At 49.5% G+C, this 12,139-nt stretch overlaps 1 protein-coding gene across 1 annotated transcript; it reads right to left on the bottom strand.

The window, feature by feature from the left end:
- Window positions 1-8,782: 8,782 nt before the first annotated feature.
- LOC8025464 (zinc finger protein 569) lies at window positions 8,783-12,076 on the bottom strand. The gene has a single exon (XM_029972823.4). The coding sequence runs from the start codon at window positions 11,617-11,619 to the stop codon at window positions 8,830-8,832; it is 2,790 nt and encodes a 929-aa protein (XP_029828683.2). The 5' UTR covers window positions 11,620-12,076; the 3' UTR covers window positions 8,783-8,829.
- Window positions 12,077-12,139: the final 63 nt, after the last annotated feature.

The raw sequence follows: 12,139 nt of genomic DNA, 5'->3' as shown, positions 1-12,139 counted from the left end.
ACCCCATGGGGCAGGCATGGAGTCCCTTCGAGGGACTATCCCTCGAGGTTGGAGGAAAGCTGAAAGTGTTTCTGTATTGTGGGGGGGGGGCGGGGGGGGGGGGGGGGGGAGGGGGAGGGGGGGAGGAGAGAGAAAGAGAGAGAGGGGGGGGGAGAGAGGGAAGTAGGGAGGGAGGGAGGAAAACAGTGGAAGTGCTGTATTTTGACAGAGGGCTATCGAAACTGGAAGAAAGCTCTTCAGAAGGAAGGAGGACTACGATGCCACTCCAACAGTGCGGCACGCAAGATGTCCCAAACATATCGGCTTCCTTCAAGGAGATGAAGAAAAGTGGCGCGGCTAAACAGTCGCCGTGTACCTTTGCCAGGCGTATTCAGCAAAGAAGGGAGAATCGTCACTACATCTACATGATCGCTGACGTGCTCCGGTTTTAGGGGACTGCCTAAAGAGCAGATGATGAGTCACGACAAGCGTGAGCGTGCTTATTTAGTATTGCGGAATGTAAACATGCCTGAATATTTTGCAGGTGAAATGCTACATTAACCAGGGTTGTACATAGGCTGTAAAATAATGAAATAAACTGAGTTGATTTCTATTAAAAACTCCCTAAGTGCCAAGTTATCGTCCCTGGATGTTTGTTCTTTTAGTCGGATCGAAAGCTCATGCCTCCCCAAAAATGCCGTGCGCCTCCCTACTGCCCCCTCACTAAGAAAAGCCTGGCGCCGTCCCTGCATACGAGGGCGCCACCGAAACATCTCGCCGCTAAAAAGGGCCAGTCATTTTAGTGCTGCGCCGACATTTGCCTCCAAGGGCCGCTCAAGACACGGGCCTCGTGCACTGGCACATTTGACGTAACTTGAAAGACCAACGCAAACACATCGAGGGGATTTAATCCCTACAGGTTCTGCAACATGAGCTCCGTGCTCTGAACGGAGCTCGTGCTCGAGCATTTCTCCGCGTGCTCTGATCTGCGGTGCCACAACACACTCGGCCAACGGTCCCCCACCGCACTTGGTTGAGCTAGAGCCACTAGGTTGAGCCTGTGAGCGAAACCGAATGAGCTACGCTGAAGCCTAGTTCACATGCAGCGGTTTTGGCCCTAGAGCGGCGCGATTTCTGCCGGGCGCGGCGCTCTGGCCAGCACCAGTGATTAAGCGGCACGAGTGCCGCGACGGCAGAAATCGCGCCGCTCTAGGCCCAAAATCGCTGCATGTGAAACACGCTTCAGAGTATCAGCACTCTTTTCCCCAATATTGTTGTAGGCGCCGCCATCTTGGTGGTAACTACAAAGCAAACGCAACTGCCGATCGTCATGATTCCAAGGTGCGACTTCCTTAGCTTTAGTTTCGGCGTTAGGAAGCTCACGTAATATTGATTCACCTTGTCGGGAACTGTTTAAATATTTGTGGAGGAGGGAAAAGCGTTTCCTGTGATTTTAGATAAAGCTTCCGATAACTGACAGCCATCATTTTAAGCACCAAGATGTGTATGAAGCGTAGATTATTAAGTGGCTGTAGTTTAGCTCGACCGCACAGGCACAGAAAGAGAATGAACTGCTTGACCTCGCCGTCTTGGCGCTGCTTCAGTGGCTTCATGAGCCCGTAGCGTTGTCTGCGCTCCGATCTAAGGTAAAGCAAAGCAGATATTCAGGTCTTGGGGTTTTATTAGCCAAACTAACACAAACCACCTAACACGCCCCAATAACAAAACAAAATGCGGGTTTATTTTCACTAACTGGAGATCTTTTGACGTACCACCAAAATCTCAGATTGGCCTCCGTCAGATTGCGGGCACCTCGCACTCTCAGAAAAAGAGGGTATGTTCTTACACCCCTTGTCCCATATACGACACCCCAAAAGTTCGGTGTTTTTTTTTGTGTGGTTTTTTTTTTGTTTTTATATAGCCTTTGATACGTACTTTAGCTGTTGAATGAGGTATACCGTTCTCAAGGCCCTCGTAAAAGTTGGGACCGTCTGTTCGACGTCAGTGCGCTGTACGTCGAACTGAAGTTTTGGGGTGCATTATATGGTAACAATGGGTGTAAGACTATATCCCTTTTTTTTCTGAGAGTGCGGTCGGCATTTAAACCCGGCAAATATGGATTGATGTACCAGCGCGTTGGCTCAGAGACACACAGACGTTTCAATGTTTTGTGTTTTGTTTTAATATCACTGTCACTTAAGAGCCACCCAGGTGGTTTTTGAAACAAAACATAGTCGAACCACTACGACACGCATAGTTTGATTGCGAAAATGATTTCTCCAAGTGGTAAAAACATTAAAATGTTTTCGGATACGTGGCGGATTCCCAAATGACTGAATCCCTTTCATGGCGCCCATTTCATTTGTATCGCGTCAGGCATGTGTACCGACGGACAGTAGAACGCGCGCAAAAGCAGCTGTTTTGCACCCACAGCCTCGCGCTTGTTGTTCTAACATCTCTGGCTCGCTCACTGCGGACATCCAGGCATCTGACACCCTCACTACACTGTACCCTGACATATCTGGCGCTTTCTCTGTCTTTCATGTTGCGTTATCAGCGGCACACGACGGCAAATGCACATCATGCTATTCTTGAACACGTGTCGCCATCTGTATTTTATATTAAGAAACTGTAATATGCCGTAACTGAATGGGAAAAGTTTGAGGTCTAATAACATTCTTAACGTGTAATATATCAATGTGGAAGTTCTGTAAAATGTAAGATTGAAGGATGCTTCGTAATTTAATGTCTCACAATTTTGATTTGTTGACGTGATCCTATTTCTATATCACCACAAACTAAAAGCATTTTAAACTTTATTTTTTATTTTAAAATATACATTATGTGTACAGCTCGTTACTTGCTTTTTTAAATTCATATCCAACCGAACGCTCACGTAAAATATCGTGGACGATGGGACGTTATAACTCGAGAAATATTTTTTTCCAATATTAGAGACTGTGGTCGATTAAAAGCTGAATAATGAATTAATAGCTAAAAATAATCGTAATATCGAGGCATTAAAGTATCGTTGAAAAACAGTTCTTTAATTTGACATTAAGTTTATAATTGTAGGGTACATAGAAAGAAAGTTATAAACCGTCAAAAAAGCGCCAAAACGTCATGCACGGTGGGGTTGCACCTTAAAGGGGCACTGACACATCAAAATTATATATATATTTTTATTATCCGAAACGATTGAAAACGACGCCGGGACATTAACCTCGAAATTCGAAATTTGGGAATTCAGTATTTGTGAAGTAAAAAAACAATTTCCAAATGCCGAATTCGAAGTTCCCGCGCGATCCGCGCCGGTGCGTTGACGTCAAATATTGCGGAGTCCTGAGAGTCCACTTTCTTTCACGTCTCCCTGCTGTTGCCATGGCGACCCAAAGCGAGGAGGAAAGGAGCGAGCGCTGGTGGACCGGCTTTGAGCGGTGTCGCCTGTTTTCCGTGGGAGGACACAAATCCAGGAGACGGCACCACAACGGACTCCGATCTTTGGTATTTCAAAAAGAAGGGCCGTAGTGCGTTAGCAATTGTGTTAAAAAACATGCCGTTATTAAATGTTATAGAAATGTCACCTACAAAGCTTCTAAATTTCATAGTTCTTGACATCACAAATCAAAATCAAACGCCAAAAATAAAAAGGCGCGCGCGCGCGCGAAAACTTTTTTTTTCACGATGCGTTTTTTTTTTTTTTTTTTTGCGTGTCTATGACTGCAACTTGCATCGTTTTAGACAATAAAAGCGGCATCAAGAGAACACAGACGGGCAAAGAAGGAGGGGGTTATACCAACTGAAGTAGCATCAAACTGGGAGGACTTTCAGGAAGGAAAGCGGGGGGCATCAGCATTAATATAGGCCGAAATTGGGAGGGCAGGGCTCCAGTGAACGATAGAGATGAACCAGAAGGATAGGAATGCGGCAAAAAAGTTCTGGGAAAACATCAGTGCACAGAGAAAAAAGACTGGGGGGTATCAGCAGACACTCACCGCACAAGGAGGAACGAAGGTAAAAGGGGGGGGGGGGGGGGGGAGAGAGAGAGAGAAAGAGGCAATAGAGTGCATTAGATACATTCGAAGCAGCATTTTCGGAGTTAGAGCCAGATCAGGCCGTGGGGAATGGGAGTATCTACACAACACAAGAGGAAGATCACACTGAAGAAGAGGAAATGACCACAGGGGAATGGGAAAAAGCAGAAGGAAAGGATCCGGCTGGGGGGAACTGCGACCGGTTCAGACGGCATACCAATGTGACTTATAAAAGTTCTAGGCAAAACAAGCAAATTGAAACTAAGGCAGATGATCGACCAGATACCTACGGGAGTGGAGGTACCCAGTGACTGGAAATTTAGCAGGATGAGATTATTATGTAAGGGCAAGGGAGGCAAAGAGAGAATCAAATCCTACCGACCAATCACAGTAACTTTCGTAATATACAGACTAGCTATGCAAATTGTAAAAAAGAAGAATGGAAGAATGGGCAGAGAGAAAGCAGATTCTGGGGGAGCTTCAAAACGGTTTCAGGAGGGATAGACGACTAGATGATAACCTATACGTAATCACTGAGTGCATAGAGATAGCAATGACAAGTGAAAGACCATTATGGGTAGCATTTTTGGACATCAAAGGAGCATATGACAGTTATGTGAATCAGGCAAAACTCTGGGAGCAACTGAAAGAATATGGGCTAGGGGGAACCATGGTTAAGTTTCTAGAACGGGTTTATAGGGAGAACAGGGTGGTTATAACATGGGAAGCCGAAACTACAAGACCAGCAGCAATAATAAGCTAGAGGACTTAGACAGGGTTGCCCATTGTATCCCTGCTCTTTATGATATACCTTAGTGAGATGGGAAAAATATTAGTGCAGTACAACCTAGGTTTTGACCTGACTTACATGGAAAAATCAAGTATTGCCAGGGTTAATCTATGCAGACGACATTGTGCTCGTATCAGAAAGTCGTGAGACAATACAGGGACTGATTAGGACTTGTAGCAGGGAAGGGGACAGTTTAGGACTAACATTGCAGTAGGGACAAGTCGGGTATAATAGTTTCTGGAGATACAGGACACAGTGATAGAACACATAGAAACGTACAAATATCAGGGAGTATGGTTAAGCGAGGGAAGAAAGTATCTAAAAGAACATGACGATATTGTACTAAAGAAGGGGGGAAGAGATTCAGCTATTATGAAACACGGGGCACTCTGGAACAGATATGAAGTCGTTAGGGGTGTATGAAATGGAGTCATGGTGACAGAACTGTCATTTGGGAATGCGGTATTGTGTATGAGGTCAGAAATACCGACAAATTTAGAGATATACAGCAAAGGAGCGTGGGGTAGGTTGGCATTGGGGGCACATGGGAATACACCAAATGAGAAAGTATGGGGGGATATGGGCTGAACATCTTTCAAGAGTAGAGAAGCGATCAGTAAAGTAAAATTTGAACAAAGATTAGCTGAAATTGAGGACGCACGGTGGGCAGCGATAGTGTATACAAGTATCTATTTATAAAAAGTCTAAACGCTGAGTGGACAAACCGAATACGCAAGCTGAGATCTAAATACATTAAACCATATGGGACCGTTCAGAGCATATTAGTAGAAAAAGGAGTAAAGGAAACAGAGAGGAAATTGTGGGAAGAGAGAATGCAGGGGAAATCAGCTTTAACAATACACGAGGCACAAAAACAAGAAGTAAAGAAGGAACAGTTGTATGATAATTCATTGGGGAGCTCTGCTGTTTGAAGCTAGAACGGGGGTGCTAAGAATGAAGCCATTTAAGGCTAAATTCCAGGAAATAGACACTCTATGTGGCATATGTCCCACCTCTTGGGGTGGGGCAAAGCCGCCTATACAGTATACAGGCGGCTTTGGGTGGGGTGGGGTGGGGGGCGGGGGTTACTACGAATTTGGAGAGGGCACTGGGATTTGTAGACATGGATGGACGAGGGGACAGGGGAAGAATTGCGGGAACTACGAGGAGATTGGAAGATTGGTGGAAAGGATCTAGGGGAGGGGTAAAAATACAATAAGCGATGGAAACACTTTAAAAAAAAGGGGAGGGGGTTGTGCTAGAACAAAATTCATACAAATTAAAAAAAAAAAAAAAGGACGACGATATGTTAGTCTAGGGGGCGCAAGCTGCCGTTCGTTACAAAGGATATAGCCATTACCTTACATTCAGGGGCCCTAAACTCGTCAAACACGAAGTTGGAGCCGAAAGTTCGCGGAGCGCGTCGATTGGACGCCGGCGAAAAAAGCGCGAAGTCATCGTCGGGATAGTCCAATGAATGCGCTCCGTGAACTTCGGCTACAACTTTGTTTTTGACGAGTTTAGAGCCCCTGGGTCGCTAAACTCGTCAAACACAAAGTTGGGCACGAAGTTCGCAGAACGTGCTGATTGGACTATCACGACGATGACTTCGCACTTTTTTCGCCAGCGTCCAATTGGCGCGCTCCGCGAACTTTCGGCTCCAACTTTGTATTTGACGAGTTTAGGGCCCCTGGTCAGCAAATATGTTTACACCCCCCCCCCCCCCCCCATTTCCCCGACCTACATTTTTACACATCCAGAATTCAAGAAGAGGTCGTAACATCCGAACCCCCCCCTCCCCCCCCCCCCCCCCCCCCCCTCTGAATTTTGCCACCGGCTGCAAAAGACATGTTCAGTATAGCAAGACTGCCACAAAAAGGAGCGATGACAGTGAAAACTATACATGCATTGAATTTAGAGTGTTCTTAGAGCGCATACTCTCAGGCGCCCCCTTTCCGGCTTGAGCGTCGTCGTCGGCGTCAACGTAACCTCACCCCCCCCCCCCCCCCCCCCCCCCCCCGAGGTCCTCGGGTACCTTTGGTAACCTCGGGAAGGGGGGATCACGTGCCGCCCCCCCCCCCCCCCCCCCCCTCAGTACCCTTCCCTCCTCCTCAAGAGCTGCGCTCTAATTCGGTGTTACAGGGAGTTGTAAACCGCTTTCACTTTTTTTTAGCTCTTTTTTCTTGGCATCTTTTTGCACATGAAAGCACGCCCTAGCATTTTCTGCTTGAAAGGCGCAAGCATGGAGCACTTCCGGATCGCTCCAAATCCACTAGCAGAATTCCCGCGACTTTGTTAACAAGGGCTGACCACAGTGTGGCCGACCACAGTGTGGCCGACCACAGTGCGGCTGACCACCTACCTCACTACTAAGCGAACGTTTGTCGAACCGAATTTTTAGGTCGACCTTTCGGGGTTTGACTGGGTCAAACCAGTTTGATGAACCTTCGACCTTTTCACCAGATTCGACTTTGTGGACAGTGTGGTCAAACATTGATGCAAGCATGTCTAAGTTTGGAGAATTTTTTTTTTTTTTATGAAAGGGTTATTTAATTTTATAAACAGTTGCAATTAAAATAATCCAATTCTAATCACTAAAGAAGTTAATAACTTCAATTTTTGCACTGTATTAACCGAAATAACCAATCAGCGCTGTCCTTAATTCATCCCTTAGCCATCACCGTCCAATCCGAAGCCAACTGGCCAGCCTGTTGCGTATGCACACACGAGTCGAACCTCAATACAAGGTTCGTCGAATTTTCTACTAAAAGTTTGAAAAAATCAAACCTGGTTGAACTCGAACCTCGGCTGGTTCGTGACACTCCTACTCACTACCTTTCTGCAAGCGTGTGGTGCCACGGAACGTCTGATACACAGACGGTACGAGGAAGACAGGGAGGTAATTCGATTGTCGGACCTTTAGCGTGAGCTCCGTAGCCTTGGTAACACTTTGGCTTCGAGCGGTACATGCTGCCAGAGCACGACAAAGAGCATGTGCTGGAGGTTTGGCGCTGGACCTTTGAAAGAAAGCAAAAGAAATGTGGGCTTTTGGTGACCCTGGCAACCATGTGCGCTCGTGCACTTCAAGCATCGTTCAGGGCAGCACCATGCTCTTGCTTCTCACTTCGGCTTCAAACCACGTGTACACAGCTTCGTTCGATTTAAGAGTGCAGAAGTTCATGGCGCTGCATTTTTCTGTACCTCTGTGGGATGGTGTAGATACATCTAACGAGCCTCGTGTACATGCACCAAAGCAACTGTCAAAGCTGGAGCAAATGCAGGGAGGGCACAGGATGCCTCCGTGTGTGCGCTAGCCCAGTGCCTTCCATTCTAGAGTGGGAAAAAGATATCAAAATTATTTTGATTGCCATGTGTATAACATATGCCTTTTCACAACTTGAAAAGCTTTCCCTCAGGGTAGTTATACATACACTGCTAGTTAATCTTTAAATTGTATAGCTATAAAACAAACAGAAACCCACAAAATATTTGCCATATGAATAAGATTGATGAAGCAAAGGCAAAAAACATGGCAAATTAGATGAGACCAAATAAATTGCAGACATTTCAAAGTCAGTGAAGTCAGATAGGCCTCAGACACCAGCATGTACAAAGCAATTGTCATTCAATTTCATTTCCAAAGAAATTTACACATACATGTCACCACCCCCTTACATCAAAATACAAAAAATTGCCATGCTCGCATAGAAAATTAACAGAAACTTGACTTCACACAGCACACTAGCTTCCAGCGGTGTTTGCCTATGTGTGTAGTGCCTATGTGTATGGTTTGCACCAGCTCTCCACTAACCATAAAGATACTTCACTTGGTCACCACAGGGCACAACAAAATCAAGTCTGTGCATTTAAATTTTCTTCAATGACGACAACTGTACCAGGCAGCGCTGCAATACTACTAGCTAATTCAGCTATCTGGTGACACACTAGCACACAAACAGTTTGCAACCTACCAGGAATGTTCCCTTAAAACAGCCGATGTTTATTAGGTTGCGGAACAAGCAGAGTTTACAGCAAGATGGAGCCTTCACTCAATTGAAGAAGAACCACCTCAGTGGTGCCTTCTTCGAAGCTTTGCTCCAGGAATGCCCCTTCCTGGAGACACTCCTCTTCAACGCTCTCTTCCTGGTAACCCGCCTCCTCATAGACTCCCTCCTGGAGGATGGCCTCCTGGTACTCCCCTTCCTGGATCTCCTGGACTTCCTGGACCACGTGCTCCTGGACCAGCTGATCCTGGACCAGCTGCTCCTCGACCACCTGCTCCCGGACCACGACCGCCTTGTGGGACTGCTTGAGGTGCTTCTTCAGCTCAAAGAAGGAGATGCAACCCTTCTCGCAGATTGGGCATGCCATCTTGAACTTGCGGGTGTGCATGACGATTTGGTGGGTGCGGCACCCGACGTACGACTGGAATCCGCGGTCGCAGTGCTTGCACTTGTACTTTTCATTAGTGTGCTTGCGCAAGTGCTGGGACAGAGCCAGCTTTGAGGCCAGCTTGCGCTGGCAGTAGGTGCACTCCAGCGGCTGGCTATCCGTGGCCGGGTGGTGGCAGGCCATGTGGGCCTGCTGGCTGCTCAGGTACTTGAAGCGAATGCCACACACCTCGCAGCTGTGGGGCCACTGCTCCGACAGGCGGGCCCCTTGCCGCGGCTGCCTCTCGTGGTGTTGCTGCTTGTGGAAGGTGAGCCCCTGTGGGGCGCTGAAGCGCTTGCCGCAGTCGCTGCACTCGTAAGGCGTCTTGCCGGAGTGGCGCTGCATGTGGCTCTCCAGGTAGCCCTGAGTCTCAAAGAGCTGGTTGCACACGGGACAGCTCATGCCCCAGTTTTCCTCGTGCGCCGAAAGGTGTCTCTTGAAGCGCTCCTCAATGTAGAACACGCGCGGGCAGTGCTGGCAGCGCAGCTTCTGGTGCAGGTGGCGCCGGGCATGGTGGGCCGTGAGCTCGAAGCGGAACACGAAGCCGCGGTTGCACTCCTCGCAGACGAACGGGAAGGTGCCCGTGTGCGCGTAGACATGGCGACGGATGGTGCGCTCACTGTAGCTCGTGAAGCCGCACTCCTCACACTGGAAGTTGTGGATGAGGCCCAGGCCCTTGACCTCCTCGTCGCTCAGCTTGGACCTGTGGCTCATGACCAGGTGCTGCTGCAGGTGGCGCTCGAAGTAGAACTTCTTCGAGCAGTGCGGACATGCATATGGGAGGATTCGGGCGTGCACCACCTCTTCGTGTCGCTTCAGAAAGTGCTTCGCCGTGAAGACCTTGGGGCACGTCGAGCACGGAAAAGAGGCCTGCTTGGTGCGTGCCGAGTGGCGCTTTGTGTGAAGCAAGAGGCTTGACTTGAGCCGGAAGGTCGCCGGGCACACCTCGCAGGCAAACGGCCGGCTATCGGGGTCCTTATAGTGCAGCTGCATGTGACGCACGAGGGCCTTGCGGCTGACCTCCACCTCCCCGCAGCGGTTGCAGTGGTAGTCCTTGTGTCCCGGGCGGCTTTCGCTTGCCGTGACCTGAATCACGTGGGTGACAATGTGACTTTCGTAGGCTGCCTCAGTCGGGAAGATGAGTGTGCACTTGGGGCAGGGGTAGACCTTGGATTCGGGGTGTTTGTCGCACAGGTGTTGGCACAGCTCCCTGAAGCCGACATCGGTACACTCGTCGCAGTGAGCGCATCGCAGCTTGCTCGGGTCTTCGGGGTCCCTCGCAATGCCCGTGAAGTCAGCGATGTCGTCGGGGGCTTCGTTGAGCTTCAGTGCGTGGTGCTTCGCAATGTGCTGCTTGTAGAAGTGGCTTGTCAGGTAGACCTCTGCGCAGAACTCGCAGAAATAGATGTCTTCGTCCGATGGCTTGGTCTGCAGTTTCTGCCTGCCCTTGCCCCCGGCAGCGTTTGTATCCTTGGTTGGCTGGCCATCCTTGTCCAATTCAATGGCTACCACCTTCTTGGCGTGCGGCTTTCCATCTGCCAGCGGCAGTTCGGTGCCGTGCGGCAAATTCTTGTGCACCACCAGCTCCTTCCTCGTGATGAAGGTCATCTTGCAGTCGCCGCAGCGGAAGGGGAGCCTGCCCGGTGGTAGGTGCGACCAGAGGTGACGCACGAGGCCAAACTTATTGACAAACTTCTTGCGGCAGTGTTCGCACACGTGGAAGATACCGTGGTCGACCGCCTCGTGCTTGGTCAGGTCGAAGTAGAAAGAGAACGACTTGTCGCAAGTGCGGCAGACGAAAGGGCCCTTCTCCACGCTTTCGTCGCCCAAGTCCAATTCGCTGTCGTCGGGTCCGTCGTCGGACAGCGAACCGTCGTCGAGGAGTTGGACGTCATCGTCTTGATCCATGTCTTCGACATCGTCGTCGTTGCCAGGCGCCGAAGCGGCGTCCGTTTCCAGGCTGGGCACGTCAGCCCCCGCCGTTTTGGGCGCCGGCGCTGCCGTCTTCGGCCCGGGAGCGACTGCTTTGGGAGTCAAAGCGGCGGCGGACCTTGGCGTAGAAGCGGTCGGGTCCTTGGGGAGACTCTCGGCCCCGTTTTGCAGGGATTTCGGCGCCTGCGGCGGCCCGTCTTTCATCAGTGATATGCGGATGAAGCACTGCGGACCTCCTCGGACGAGCGGTGAGGAGACGCGGAACTTCTGGCTCACCATCCTGGCGAACTCTTCGGTGAACTTCGTTTCCCTGCTCACAGCAGACTTGTCGAACGACCCGAACACCAGGGAAACGCATCCTCCCTTGGGCACTCCCTGCGGAAACACCAGTTCGGCTGTGAAGGGGTCTATGTCGAAGTTCAGATAGACGTAGGTCCGCTGTTCGTTGGTCATGGCGGCGGCGATGGTGGCTCCCTACTGTCAGAGAATCCCGGTCGAAGACGTCGATCTAGACGACTCCGTCTGCGCGCGAAGGCTGGGACATGGACGCACGAGGCATTCAAACTGTTGAAACCTCAAACGATACGGAAACTAACCAAATCGGTCGACTTCTTTGTTTCAGGCACCATCCGGGGCTCCCAGCTTTTCGTGGGATCGTGGTGACGGCGGGCTGTCACAAACGGCGAACGAGGCGTCTCTGTAAGGTGATTCGCGACTCACCATAGTCTATAGGAGAACAACTTGGCGTTACCCTCGATGTGAAACGCCAGTGCATCGAGGGAAATGATCTGCGGTTGTAAATATCGTTGTCTACCGCATTTTAGCGCTTTAATCGGAGGATTGGATTGGATCTCTCTATAAAACTCGCGAGCCATTGGCTATTGGCTACGGCGCACGTCGTTGCCAGACCATAAAACTAGATTGCAAAAAAGAAATTAAAAAAGTGTTATCAAATTGATCAATTCAGCCAATA

Source organism: Ixodes scapularis, unplaced genomic scaffold, assembly GCF_016920785.2.
Source record: "Ixodes scapularis isolate PalLabHiFi unplaced genomic scaffold, ASM1692078v2 PGA_scaffold3__209_contigs__length_174095766, whole genome shotgun sequence".
NCBI classification, from domain to species: domain Eukaryota; kingdom Metazoa; phylum Arthropoda; class Arachnida; order Ixodida; family Ixodidae; genus Ixodes; species Ixodes scapularis.
The sequence above is the reverse complement of the archived record's forward strand: the minus strand, read 5'-3'. Positions and strand labels throughout refer to the sequence as shown.

What these genes read in the sequence shown, in the direction of transcription:
- LOC8025464 (XM_029972823.4), bottom strand. Translation starts at nt 11,619, where the DNA reads ATGACCAACGAACAGCGGACCTACGTCTATCTGAACTTCGACATAGAC.